Source organism: Vidua macroura, chromosome 6 (genome assembly GCF_024509145.1).
Source record: "Vidua macroura isolate BioBank_ID:100142 chromosome 6, ASM2450914v1, whole genome shotgun sequence".
NCBI lineage: Eukaryota > Metazoa > Chordata > Aves > Passeriformes > Viduidae > Vidua > Vidua macroura.
In genome coordinates, this window is record NC_071576.1 from 50,282,717 (window position 1) to 50,297,691 (window position 14,975).

At 38.2% G+C, this 14,975-nt stretch overlaps 1 protein-coding gene across 1 annotated transcript in view; it reads left to right on the forward strand.

Moving 5' to 3' along the window:
- The window catches only part of PLEKHA7 (pleckstrin homology domain containing A7), a 145,221-nt gene that overhangs the window by 84,379 nt on the left and 45,867 nt on the right, over positions 1-14,975 (forward strand). The window contains exons 5-7 of the mRNA XM_053980581.1: positions 5,916-6,027; positions 12,349-12,453; positions 14,228-14,300. Of these exons, the coding sequence (XP_053836556.1) occupies positions 5,916-6,027; positions 12,349-12,453; positions 14,228-14,300 (290 nt within the window). The remainder of the gene's footprint in view (positions 1-5,915; positions 6,028-12,348; positions 12,454-14,227; positions 14,301-14,975) is intronic.

A 14,975-nucleotide genomic window follows, 5' to 3' on the forward strand; every position in this document is an offset into this window, starting at 1 on the left:
TGTTCAAGAAGCCTCTATCACAGAGTCTGGGCATCCTGCTGTGATAGCCTGGATGTGGGTTTTGAGTGGCTGCCTGCACAGTTCTGAGCCCTTTTTACATTTCAAATTCTGTGTCATTGAATTTGCTTTACATTTTGATAGGATTGCTATTAAAAGCAGTTACAGCATTAAGAAAAATGAGGCCTAGAGGAAGGCTGTTCAACCCTCACAGGAGACTGAGCTTTTTCCATGTCTTCTCCCATGACTTGGAGAAGTAGAACATGGCTGTGGAGCTCTGCTACAGCTCTGAGAGGAACTTCTCAAGTAGTTTAAAAACCAAACCAACCAACCAAAGCTAACAACAGCAGCAAAACCCCTAAAAAACCACTGGCTAAACAGTTGCTCTCCCTGAAGGCAAAGCAAAGCCAAGGCCAAATCCTATGTCAAGATCCCTGATGAGAACTAACCTGAAATAATATTGTAGGAGAGGACTGTGACTGGGTGTGAAGGCTGTGGGATGGCTGAGCTGGAGGTCACCCCAGCTGTCCCATGGCATGCAGGTACTTTGCTGCTCAGCTGCGTTTAGCTCATTTACAAGCTGCTCCACCTCATTCTCCTAGTGAGGAGAGCAGCTATGTTGCAAATCAGCAAGTCTCACAGAAAGTATGGACAGCAGCCACTGAGCATGTGTTCCAGATTCCATCCATTAATTGATTTTTAATATATCTGTTGTAAAGGTTCAGTCAAATTTGATATGAATTTAAACATATGTACTGGAAAATAGGTGTTTGGATAACCTCTTGGAGTGCCTGCCTGGATTAGTCACACTTGCCTAGGCTGTTTTTCGTTTTGCAGTCATGGCAGCTGATAAATCATTAAAAACGGACTTGAAAGAAGTACTTGGTGGTACTTGGATTTAGTGATCTTTGATGTATGTTAGGAACTTTTTTTGGAAGAGAAACAGAAGTGATTATTTGTAGGGGAATCTGATGAGCATGTAGACTTCAATTACACTGAGATGGTATCAAAAGCAGGAAAAATCTCACACTGTAGTAGAATTAGTAGAGAGAGGTGGTTTTAGTTCTAAAAGAAGAGAGACTGGCTGGAGGGATAGAGAGAAGAGTAAATGTTTCTAGTCACTGCTCACAAAACAGTCTTTGCAAGAATGTTTCTCTAAGCTTTATTATTGACGTGAAGAACATACCGTGTTTTTAAAATCAGACGTTTTTCATCTGTCAGTTAAAATTGCTTTTAAAATGTCTTTTTCAAATGTGTGGTTCCCTTAATTTTGTACCACTTCTGTGCAGCAGTGGGGGTTTTCACCATGAAAGTCTTCACCAGAAGCTCTTCACCATGGTCCTGTGTGAGTTCCTGTCGGGTGGTGATGTTGGCACCTGTGGATGTGTCTGGTGAAATCAGAGGAACTGTTGGCACCTCCCTGTCCTTAGGCCTAGGAGCTGTGATGGAGCTGTGCTGCATTTCCAGTCCTTTCCTCTCAGACATCAGGGATTTCTTAGAATCAGTGGTGTTGGTCGTGTGTCAGTTTGGAATCAGTATTGTAGATCCCTGTCCTATGATGAAATGATTTCACTAGAAGGACTCCGGTCAGAGAGGCAATCTCTGGATTGGCATGGTCTGTGGAAACTTTCCATCGTGGGATCCTTTGACCAAGACTACTTTTTCCTATAGCTGGAGAACCCTATCTGAAGCAGTAGCACTCTTAAGGGTTTCATAAAAGATGATTTGTTCTTTAGTGCTGTTGTGACATGATTTATTACTGACTGGTTGATTTTAATTTAAGATTAGGGCCAAGGAGTTGTCAACAGATGTTGACTGGGAGCTAGTGGGGAGAAGTGAACACAAACTTGTTCAGGCTGCAACACACATATCTATTTAAAAGGACACGTTTTACATCAGAAAAGTAATTTACAGACGTGTAGAATGTGGGGACAGCTCTGGCCATTTCTTATCCTGGAAGCAGTGTTCTGGCAAGAAGATTTGGAAACAAGTTTTGGAAAATGACACCAATGAGTGATGTAATCTTAGCTTATGACTCAGTTGTGAAGCAAATGCCCTTGATTCACTTGATCAAATGAGAACTGGACACTTTCAGTAGAAGGCTGAGACTGTATTTCATAGTCTTTTCCCAAGACCTTTAAACAATATCACATCAATTTTGCTTTTCAAGCTGAAATCTGGTTTTCTCAGCTCCATTGTAGCTGGAACCTGTGACTTGAATTACATTATCTTTTGACCCTTACACTATTCCTTCTTCCTAAAGATGTTCTAATTTAGATTGCTTTTTTCCTACAGATTCTTAGCTGAGATCACTGTCAAATCCCTACCTTGTTCTGTTTTTCCAAGCTTAGCAGCTTTGGCCACTTGGTGTGTGAGGCGTGTGTTCTGCATCTTTCACTAGCTCTGCTTGAGAGCCAGCTTTTCTGCATGTCACTTTTAGGTTTCTTTTTTGTTTTTGATGGAGTGGTTGATCATAGGTGACTGCAAGATTCAGCCTATGAGCTCACTGTTTGTTATAATAATTTAATTGTACTTTTACTTCTCTGTTCCTTTACTAATAATTCTTAACGTTCTTTGACTGCTGTTACTCATTGAGCTGATATTTAAAAATAACCTTTTCTTGGCAATGTTGTTTTGAGTGATAAAAGCTGCAGAGGTGTTTTTTATTTCTTCCTCCTTTGAATTACTTTTCTGTTGTTGGCATTTAATTCAGTTTGGCGTCATGGTTGCTTTTATCTGAAATTTATTTTTCTATCTGTTTCTGCCAGCATTTCAGTTTTTGTCTAGAATAATTTTTATTTTCTTTTGACTTGTTCACCTCACAGTTTTTAGAATCACATTGAAATGATCTGAGTGCCTTCCTGTATGGGAGGCCCTTCAATTTCACAACTGCCCCTTGATTTCTGTGCTTTGCTTTCATGTTTCTAATGAACCCTTAATCCACAAAGGGACCTTTCTTAAACAACTGATGGAGAAATGAGAATTCATGATAAATCTGCTAGACAGGTGTTTGGTTTTTAGTTAACTACATTGTTACATGTGCATTTCTTGGAAAACAATCTATGATAGAATTACTTAGGATAGCTGTATATTGTGTTTAAATTTCTTCTCTTAAATCTTTGTTTAAATAATTTAAGTAATTGTGAACAGAAAGGAAGAATCAGGCACATGCAACCATGTAACTAATGTTAAACATTACTATTTGTGTATTAGGAGCTGTATAATATTTGTCATAGCAGTGTGTTTGCAAATGAGAAGATAGTACTTGAAAAAAAAAAAACACCAAAACTTGAACATAAATGTAGACATATGGGGGGGGAAATATAGTGTGCTTAATCCAATGAGTGCTATCCTGTTTCTTGCCTATTTTTCTGTGCCTGATAAAACCTGTGTAGCACCTCTGGGGAGAGAACCATCTTATTTTATCTATTGCATTTGGTTACTATAGCAGCAAAAATATCAGGAGGGGAGGAAAGAGGAGACCCAAACAACCCCAAAATAAATATCTACCTTGTTTACATGTATAGAAACACTAGGAGAGTTGTTGTGGTTTTTTTTTATCCAGCTGATTAGGAAATTTATTAGTAATAAAACTACATTGACACAATGTTATTGCATCATGTCTGATTCCAACCAATAAACTATTTAAGTTGCCAGTATGGATGTGGATCTTCCCAGTCTTCTGATCTTTATGATCTCTCGTGAGTATTGCTTTTTCAATATGGGCTACTGGTGTAGTCATTGTTTTTTATTGTTCTTGTTCACTGTCAGGGTTTTTTAATAACCGAAATGTTGGCTATGTAATTTTTTCAGCTGGTAAATATGGTTTCTGGAGACATACTAGCAATGTTTAAGCAGAGCAGGGAGTTGCTTGACAGGAGATATTATATAGAGTGTTATTTTCAAGTACTTAAAAATATTTACACAGTACCAGAGCTCCAAATGGACACACTATAGTTCTGTGTGTGTATTCACACACCTGCGGGAGGCAGTAAGAAAACTAGCCTGAAAATAGGAAAACACCATCACTACAAAGACAGAATGGAGTATCTTGGATAACAGATATTATCAAACATCTTTGGTAATAGTAGCTATAAATTAATGTTTGTGAATGCACACAGTCAGTGCTGTAGTCACTTATTTTTAAAGTTGAATATTATTAGGACAATGTTAATTCCTTTAACATGCCAGGATGTTTCAGGTAATTCTGCATCTTCTGCCTGTTTTTATTTGCTTTTAAAACCACTGAGAATATTGATTAGCTGTTAAGAGACTTGAATACCTGAATTTTATGTTCCAATTTCATGCAAAAATCCTATTGTATCCTTGAAATACTGTATACCTATATTGAAATAAATTTGCAGTATTGTTTTGTGTTTTCTGTTAAATGTTGGGTACAGCAAGTTTGCATCACCAGGTTTGCTGCCAAAGACTTTTTATTGGAGAATAATAATGTATTTTCTCTTTCAATGGATTTAATGTGTCTTTTGCTTGCTATTTGAATTCTTCCATGGCAACAACCTCACATTTTTTTAAAGAGCATTTTTCTGCTTGTGAATTTGAAGTTTGTCATTAATTTGATACTACTAGGAAGGGAAAGCCTGGTTTCTTTGCATTTATCACTTTTAGTAGCAAGTGGAAGAGAAATCACTCTATGATCACATAATAAATGCTTAGAAATTACATTTTTGTCATTCTGTATTGTATTATGATTTTTTCATGATGGAAAAACCACCTATTCAAGCTTTTGGACAGATAATTGTTCAGGTTGTAACTGAGGAAGGGCAATGGTGGCAAATACTTTGTCCTCTGTTAAACCTTGTGTTGAGCTACTAAAATCACAGACTCTTCTCTGTTCTCATTTTAACTGTGGTAACTCCTCAGAATTATTCTGTTCTCTATTGTGTTCAGATCTGGATTTCAGTGGTAGCAGCAACCATGTTTGGTGTAGCTTTTATACCATTTTTGGTTTTTCTAATAAATGGCTTTGGTGACTGGGAAAAGGAAAATCAGGTGTTGTTAATTGTTTGTTTTGTTGTGTTTTCTTTTCTGATGTGACTGTATTGCTACTTGTTATTTGCTAAATTATGTTGTTAATGATTTTTGAAAATGCCACCTGTGGTTTTAATTTCATTTGGTGCTGGTGTCGGCTTTGGCTGCTGAAGCTTCTCTTGTCAGAGATTTATTTTTCCCTTCCATTTATCCTCTCAGTTCTTCATCTGGGTGGCTGTACTGAATTCTTACTTGTTGAACAGGTTCTTCTGGTAGGATTGACCTCACTTATGCTTTAAATGGATATCTGAGCTAGTTATCAGGATTTCTGGGATCTTAGGATGACTAAGAAATTACATGTTTCTAACAACAATCTGCCATGAATTGCACCATTTTGCTTAAAAGGTATTTTAATAATTCATATTGTGCTATGAATCATATTTTGGCCAGATTCAAAGATACAGCATTAAGTTAGTGAAAGATCTAACAGCAGTCTAGACTCAATTTGATTTTAAATAAAAAGCCTGTTATTGCCAGGTGCTGATTCCTGTCCTTTTCTCCCCAGTACTGGCTCTTTCACAGGTTTGTGGCCAAGTCTCTAAATTTGCCACAGCTTGGTTTCACTGCATAGGCCTTATCTTCTCTATTCCTGCACTCCTTGTTAGAGCTTGGTTCTCTCTTGGGTTTGCAGACAATTTGGCAGGTTTCTCCCTTCTGATGCATAGACAAATATCAATCATCAGAGGTCACTGCTTGAGAAAGACCTGAAATCAAAATAACAGGAGTGGTGCAAAGGAGCTTCCAGATGCACGGGAAATATTTGACTAACTTGTTCATTTGCACACTGTGAATTTTACATATAAAAAGGCCACACTGAATGTTTGAAACAATGTGTTTTAGATTATCTGGTTTTGTTTGCTTTCTAGACAGAATTCATCTATGTCCAACCAACAAATAAACCAAAGGCCTTCAAGCATGGTCAGTGAAACGTCCCCTGCAGTAACTACGTCTGCTGTTGATACAAAACCTGGCTCTAAGGTAAAGGAAAAAACTATTTTTTTCAGCTTGTTGATCAGAACTTCACTGATTTTAAATCCAATATTCTCATGCTGATTTCAGTAGGGCTGTGGATTTAGCTAAAAGTCTAGTAAGACCTCAGAGAAGATGCAATATCTTCTACCCAGGCACAAATCTTTTGACAGCACTCTATACAGCAGTAACAGCACTGTTACAGCTCTTTTGGAAGCCCTGTATACCCACATGATAGCATTGAATGGTAACTTCTTACACAGTGATTATTGGGACATAGAAAGTTTGAGTCTCACAAATTGAAGTAAATATATTTAATATTAGTATTTCAGCAAGTATTTTGGTAGTCCAGTGTATATGGCAAGAAGTGATGCATGATACCAGGAATTTGCAATTCTTACTTTTTCATGAAATCTTACTGCCTTTCCTCCTACTAGTAAGAATTAAATCCTTTTCTGCCCTCACTGCATTGCACAAGCAGTGCAGGCACCAGGTTCACACACATTATGTTTAATAATAATAATTCCTTGTCATTGGCAAAGGACCTGTGTCCATTATTGTCCTAGTTTAGGGCAAAATTTGGGAGAAGACCTCCGGAAGGAGCCCCCAGAAAGCAAACCCCCCATGGCCCCTCCCCCATCTGGTTCGGGAAGGATTTCCTCAGAGAGAATTGAAAAAAAAGCTGTTTATTTAACAAGCAAAAACACTCCCCAATACAAAAAAAAAAAAAAAAAAAAAAAAAAAAAAATCAATACCAGATGACAAAACCCTTTCACCGTTCTGAAGAGATGACAAATTCAGAAAGTCTCTCCTGGGAGTGGTCGCCCAGCTATCAGTCTCCGGCGCTGGGGATGGCTGCTGCAGGTCACAAAATGCAGACTCTCGGTGTTTCTTGATGTTTCCCAGGTCCAGTTCCAGAGCAGGTTCAGATGATATTCAGGAAAGGGAAAGGGAAGGGAAAAACAAACAGTCCAGGGTAAAAATTGGACTGCCTAGCTAAACTAACTAATAAGCAAAAGCAAGCAAGCAAGCCCAGCCAGCCAAGCCTCTCCTAGACACAGACCATGGGGGGAGGTGAGCTGGCTGATAACAAGACAAAACAATCCTTCAGTTTCAGAGTCAGTCCTGAAGGCACAGAACATAATATCAGGCATAAACAGAACACACGATTTGGGATATAAACACCATACAGTCACCCTAGGACAATTATAGAACAAAATAAAATAAAGTGCTGTACTTGAAGTGTCACCATCTATTTTAATACTTCTTTGACCTTACAATAAATTGCAGAACAGTGAGAATTGTAGTGGGTGGATAAAAAGGGATAGAGCAATATTGAAAGAATTAGCAGAGATAATTTTCTTAACTTTGACTGCAGTTCTTAAACTTCTCAGTTGGTTTTCTTTTAAATGCAAAAGTGGGCAGCCTCTAATGTAACTGAGTTTAAGAAAGGACTTCACCAAATTGATTGCAAAGATATTTTGTTTCGTTGGAATACTTAAAATCTTTTACTAATGTTTTTATGTGCTTGAGTACAGTAGGTAATACAATTTCATGAGAAGCTAAAAAAATAATTTTTTAAAAATTATTTTTTTAAAACCTTAAGTGTATCAGTTATTGGACCAACACAAAGATTGCAATGTGTCAAATCTCAAGCATACATTTATCTTTAAAGTCGTAGATGAAGTTATCATTGCAAACAGTAAGCTTAATAGGTTACTTGAATTAGTTGAAACACTTCTTTTTGATATTTGAAGAGTTGAATTTACCAAAGTATGTCGGCATTTGTTTTTACTGTATTTATCCTCCTTACTCTGATTTTTTAAAGCCTAGTTAGAGGCAGAAAGCTCATTTTTTCCCTCTTTAGACCAGCAAAAACTTACCGGGGATCTGATATGGTGCTTTGAGCTGGGTAGTTCTCCAGTGACACAGTTGGCTTTAACTTAGCCAGGATCACACTTCTGCCAAAGAGTGTGCATCCTCTGACCCCTGCTCCTGCTGCTTCCCTTTGTCACCTGCTTGCACTGATCTAGTCAGAGACCAAAAATGGGGACTAGATTCCACTCCCAGGCCACCCACATGCTGGAGGCTAATTCACAGGGCATGTCAGAACCACATAGCTGAGTGGGAGGGTAATGCTTTTTTCATCACTTAGAGAGCTTAGAGAATATCCAGAATCGCTTTCCAAGACTTTGTTTGGTCTGGTTTTGGTCTCTCTTTCTATTCTGTTTGCAGTCCACTGTAAGGGTGACTATGCATGCTTCTGGCAGGCTCCCAGGTGTGGATTTTTTTAATACATGGCGGCTTTAGACTTAGAATAAAGCTCTCACAGAGGCTTTGCCAGTATTTTGTTTCTCCACAAATTTATTTTTATAAGATCCATTCTACTTTGGGTCCTTAATTAAGATGCACCAACATCTTTCCTACATATGCTATGTTTCAGCATTGCACATGTTAACAGGCTTGAAATCACTTCTCTTGTTTTGTAGAGATAGAAGATCTGTTGAATTCCTTCACAGTCTAACACAAAAATTATTTCAAGTGAACTAGCAATGAGAAAAAAGGCTGTAAAATCACCTGTGTCCTCCACTTTGGGATTGACTTTTGGCAGGTTGAGAATAGATTTTAAGGTCCTTCCATCTATTTCTGAATGTTTTCTTCCCTGAAGTCCATAATCATTCTTTCAAGGAGTGAGTTCTCAGATGCAGACATGAAGCACAATCATGAAGCCAAAGATAAGTTCATGTTCTCTACTTAGCCATGGCTAATTATTTTTTTAAATGCTTCTATAATTCGGTCTTGCAAATGCCATCAGAGTATGGTGTATGCATAGTGTTGGAATCCTGACCAAATTCAGACTGTTTTTTTTCTATAGAGCTGTGCACATTTGGTCCAGTATTTTGATGCAAGAACTGTCTGAATAAGTCATCTAAAGACTTTAGACCAATGCAGTCTATCTTACTCTTTGACATTTGAGGGGTATGGGGTTGAGGGAGTGAAAAGCAAAAGGGCATTTTGATAAACTGCAATTATTCTCTGTCCCAAAGATCTGCTTGTTCATAGCCAATTCAATTACATGATTAACCATATTAAAAGCCATTTATATTGACTAATAATTAAGGTTATGGAGGAATAAGGGTCTGTTTCAGTTCAACAGTAAGGTACATTTGGAATTTAGTCTGTTAAAACATCTGGTGGTGTGAATGGAAGTTTGCAAATGTTATGGTGCCACACAGGACTTTGGCCAAGTCAAAAATGAAAGGAAAGTAGGGAATGTATTTACTATCTACATTTTGAGAGCATGTTTTGGATGGGTTCTGCATAACAGAAGTCACTGAATTGTTGATGACACTGATAGTTGCTGGTGTTTCTCTGAGGTCAGTTGGTGAGGAATACAAGTAAAGAATGGGTCTAGCAGCTGGAACAAGCAGTGGTGACAGGAATGTGATGTGCCAGCTCTAGTACTGTCTGACGCTGGAGTGCAATACAGGCTCTAATTCACAGCCATTGTATGTGAATGCTCAAAATTTGGAGATTTTTGGAGAGTTTCAGGCTTTTTTCTATCTGAAAAATAAGGATTTTGTATCATTTTCTTAGAGATACTGAGAGGATTCATAAGTTCACTGAGATTTTTTGACTTAAAGAGTTTATGACTTAAACAGGTGGCTTTTTATGGGTTGATTTTAAAAAATTCCTTCTAGGTTGAAAGTTCCATGTTTTATTATGCATATGTATTTGCACATTTTGACCAAAATACAGTCTCCTGTTTACTAGTTAAAAAATCTGTTCCAAAAAAAAGTCTTTCTATACTTTTTTTGTTAGTCCTGTTTAAAAGAAAGAAAAAAATTACATAATAAGTTAGCAGCTTTCCTCCTCAGCTACAAGCTACTGTAAGAAAGAAGATGAGGCAGTGATGGAAAGGGATTTGAAAATTTTGGCTTTTGACATTTTTGGGTTTTGTTGCAAAAACTTAGCAATCATTTACAAGCAAGTCAGCATAACAAATGTACTGAAGTCAAAAGTGACTTTTGTGTCTTCAGTGATACAGACAGCTGTGCTGACCTGCATTTTTAAACTCCTGACAATGATATCAGAATAATTCAAGTTAGGAAAAGACAACTGCAGTGCAGAGAGATAGTTTAAAAGTATACTTTTTCTTTTAAATCAATTTCTTAGTCTAGCCAGTGGAAACAAGGCATGACTAAGTATCTGTTATGTTTTGCAGTATCTGTTATGCTTGAATGAGATCATCAATTCTAAAGATTATATGAGAATTTTAATTACATAAAGCACCATAAAAGGATAATTTTGTTTCCATTATGGTATTGGCTTGACCTATAATGCACAGCCTTTGGAAAAATTTTCCTACTCCTATGCCATAAAAATTGTTTGGTCTTTTGACCAAGTCCAAGGATGATTTTTCTACATTGTGGTCTGCATGTTTAAGTTACTAAGATAAGAGAAAGTGTTTGATTAAAAGATCTATTTTAAAAAAATCAAGTTTAAATGCTTCTGTAAGGCTAGATCTGCTGCACTTCAGCTGCTCCTCAGTTTCTTCACCCTTCCAAAGATCTACATGAGAGAAAGATGAGGAAACTAAATTCTGTACATTTTGTAAATTGATTTATGTGCAGCTGCAAAGTATAAATAAAGTAAAAACAAAATAAAAATAGATTCTTGACTCTCAGTGCTTTAACAAGTTTGGGCCTCATTATTATCACCCTTTTAATGTAGCTGTTGCATCTTAACATTCGGCAGCAATTTTAAAAAAACTCAACTGTATTGTTTACTTCTCATTTTTCTTTAAAAAAAGCCTGTCTATGGCTGTGTTTGCCCAAAGACAGTGCTCTGCAGCCTGTTGGCTGAATGCCTTAGCACAGGTCTGGCAGAGACATGGCGTGGGGGATCTTGGTGATACCATCCTCACCTGACTTCTGCTATGAACTGGCTTTTGCCAGCTGGAGGTTGGGGGCACCTCCTCAGAAACCTGTTTTACAACCTACTCTGCTGGGTTTGTGCCAAGAACCCTGGACAGGTGGACAAATATGGGCTTTTTCCTCAGGTGACCACCTGTGGTGCCCTGGGTGCTGCTGGGTCTTGTGCAGGCTCTCACTGAGCTGTCTGGGGAGGTGGCACTGCTGGGGAAATGCTGCTCCTCACAACTGTTAAATCTACCTTGCTGCTTCATACGCTGTAGCACCAAAAAAGAAGTGCATTTTTTTCATACTGGTTGTAGCTATTATCTTAAACCTTCATAAAGACAGGAAATTTTGTGCAGATTGGTGAAGTCTTCATCAATCAACCAACATCAATCCACTCAACAGAATCCATTTAACGTTATAATATTCTGCTGGGATTATGTACATGATATGCTGTCTTTTAGTCTAGATGTTGCCTGGCTGGCAGGAGCAGTACACTAAGATATTTTTCTGATGTTACCCCTTGTGTGCGATGAATATACTTGTTTCCAGAGCTGCTGTTTGCCTGCAGCCCACAGAGCATCTGTACCCTGACAAGCTCAGAGATTGAAAAGAGAGACACTGTAGGAAAGAATTTGGACAGCTCTTTTCTTGGAGAAGTTGGCAGCAACTGTAAGGGTAGTCTGTCCTGAAGCAACTGGAGGAGCAAACTGGGCTGAGGCTGGAAAAGAACAGGCAAATTACTCATTGAGTGATTCTGCTTTATCACACGTGGATGGGTCTTGCTTGTTTGTTTTTGAAATAGTTTTGTCCATGTGGGTCAAAACTGAGGTTTCAGTAAGACACAGCTCATTACCTAGTCCTTGTGATTTCCACAGGCTGCCGTGTAGGTCTCTTCCCTGGTAGCATCACTGTCTTATTTTGTTTACAGGAGCAGAGTCCAAGCATTTTATTAAGCTATCAATGTTGTTTGAATTTAAACAGGAAAGAAAAATTAAAATCCACCAAAAAAAGCCATCAAAAACCCCCCAAAAAGCCAAACAAAGAAGAATAAGTGTAAGATTCATCTACTCAAAGTCCTGTGTAAGAGACTAGTGCAATGTTTTCCACAGAGACTTGCATGCAGCTCTCAAAAATACTTCCCAGGCACACTAAAATTTCCACGGTTCCGCCTTCTGGCTTGACACAGCAGTGCTGCTGCTCTTCAGCAGGAGCTGGCACACTGTCCTGATGAAGGTGGAAGATTGACTTTGTTCTGTTGTAAATATCATTGTCTGTTTACTTGCCCTTGAAAATGCCGTGAATACTTTGTTGCTGTGTAATGAAGTATAAGTTATTGCAGTGAGAGTATTTGTAATATGAAATGAGTCTCAGTACGGTTTAGAAACCACTGCTACATTATACTTTACAGGTTGTGAAGACTGGAAACAAAGTTCACAGCTTTGGAAAGAGGGAACAAGCGATCAGGAGGAATCCCAATGTTCCTGTGATAGTAAGAGGCTGGCTGCACAAGCAGGTATTCATGTGATCACCTGTTTCTGTTCATATCCTTCAATGCAATCATCAAGGAAGAGCTAGTGCTTTCCAAGGAACTGAGAAAGCAGAAGGTCCAGTGTTGGTGGCACAGGGCAGTGCTGGGTACTTCCACAGACTTCCATAATGAGGAATTTGTGCTTGGCAATTGTGAAAACCAAGGTTTGCAAATGGGTTTGATTCAGAAGAGGAAACTGATAAATGGGCATCACCATCACAGCTCAATATTGAGGCTATAACTTTGTTATCTAAATCTGGTTGTTTTCCCTGGTTTATCCTGCTGGCTGGTTGTCAGGCTGATCTTTGACTCTCTCAGAACACAGTCAGCCTGGGGTTGGCTGTGAAGGCCTTACTCTATCTACTTGGTTATGCCCTTCTACCCTGATCAAAAGCTTAATTCCAGTCCCTATGCCTTTTTGTTCTCCAGAAGTAGGAGGGAGAAAATTATGGGAAATGGGGACACATCTACCATACATTGCTGTCACCAAGACCAGTAGCCAGCAAAGACTGGATTATAGTATTTCATCCAATGAACAGAGTTCTACAGCTGCTATGTCTTGAACTCTTAAGCTGACAGAAACACATCTTTGAGTGTAATAAGTAAATAAAACTGTTTGTTATATGAGAATAATTTCCCTGCTTCTCATTTGGCAGCCCGTGTCTACCAGATTATCACTAGAGATCCAGCAGTTAGATTTAGGGGTGGGCAGGAGAAGGCTGAAATCTGAGGCTTACAATTATGGTTTTACATGCACGGGAAAGTGAAATAGCTGGCAGCTGTCTGCTTCCTCCTGGGAGGAGAGATGTAATTCTGCTGTGTTCCGCTCTCAGCTCTGTTGACATCCACTACCCAAGTCCATTAGTTCTCAGGACAGATACAGAACTCAGACACAGTATGTGTTGCCAGCCTTGTAGCATGAAAATGGGAAGGGAAGAAAGTCCTTCCACACTTAATTGGATTGCAGAAAGGAGGAGGGAAATAGCTAGAGTAATGTTGTATATCCTATTTCCTTCTGTCCCCTAACCGTTGTTTGTAAGCCCTTAAAACCTGAAGGTACTTTTTATGCTGCTGGTCTCACCAAAGCCTACCCAAGCTGAAGAAGCTATACTTCCCTAGGTTATAGGCTGGCAGTTTTAAAAGCTTCAGAAATTAATTTCAATGCAAATAATACTAATTTTGACAAGGTTATATCTATATCTATATATATTTCCAGAGGCATATTATATTATACTTCATTAAAATTTGCACATTATGCATCCTGTTTTATTTCCTAAGGAATATTTGATTAAATTACATTTTAGGCATGGGTAACATATGGTGATTGAATTATAGGATATCATTGCCTGAAATGTGAGGTCATACTTCACAGCTGTGTAGGGATTTTCATTTTGGTCTGCAGGCAATCTTTGTTGGAGTTTGTGCCATCAGAAACACACTTTATTTCCTTATTGCAGATAAATCTGAGCAGATAAAATAAGCATTGGTTGTGTACAAAGTTAATCTGAATGCTGTTTGGGATGAGGGCTTATTTACTAAATGAAAATGAGCAGTTTGACTAATCTGCCCTCATTATTTTATAGTTGGATGTTTTGCCTCTTATCTTTCTTAGTACACAATATTTTGCTAAGATATAAACCATTTGTTTTGCACTTAGTGGTAATATTTAGGTAAACTTCTGGTAAATTACTCACTGGATCAACACTGTGTCTGTTTATTTTCCATAGATGAAAATTATACCACATTTCTTGCATTTCAGGATAGCTCTGGAATGCGGTTATGGAAGAGACGATGGTTTGTGCTTGCTGATTTTTGTTTGTTTTACTACAAAGGTGAGTAGGTATCAGCTGTTGTGAGTTGGTCTGAACAGTTCACCTGTACAAATCATGGTGAATGCATGAACTAACTGAACTCTTCAGATAAAGTTAGTTGTTCTGAGATGAACAGTGAAATAATTGCTTGGCCAGACATTTTAAATGCAAGACAGCAAGTTCTAGGCCAGAGTAGGGGAAGCAAAGGATGCTGTATGATATTTTTTCACGTAATTTATTTTTGGTGTATGCCACAGTTTACATTGCAGAATATCTGGAATACTGGAATAAATAAGATTTATCCCATCTCTGGTCTGTGTTCTGGTACCTATTTGCTTGCACTTGGATGTCTGTGCTTTTTGAGAATGCACTATGGCCAGATCAGGGCATTGGTTCAGTTTTAATCCAAGGGCCAAAGTAGGAGTGAGAACTTCTGAATCCAGTAATTCTACCAAAAAAGTAAGGTTAGATGTGATCTTAGACCAAACTAGGTATTACATAAGGTTATTTTCAAGTTTTGAATACTTCATGTGCTACAATTTTTGAAAAGCAATACAGAATATCAGACTTGGAATTCATATTTCCTGATCTGCATTTCTGCTGTCTATCACTTGGAGCCAGCAGTAAGAGAGGTTTCCTAATTATAGCAATTAGCCTAGATGTACAGTGCTAAATGGAAGGTCCATCATGTTTTAC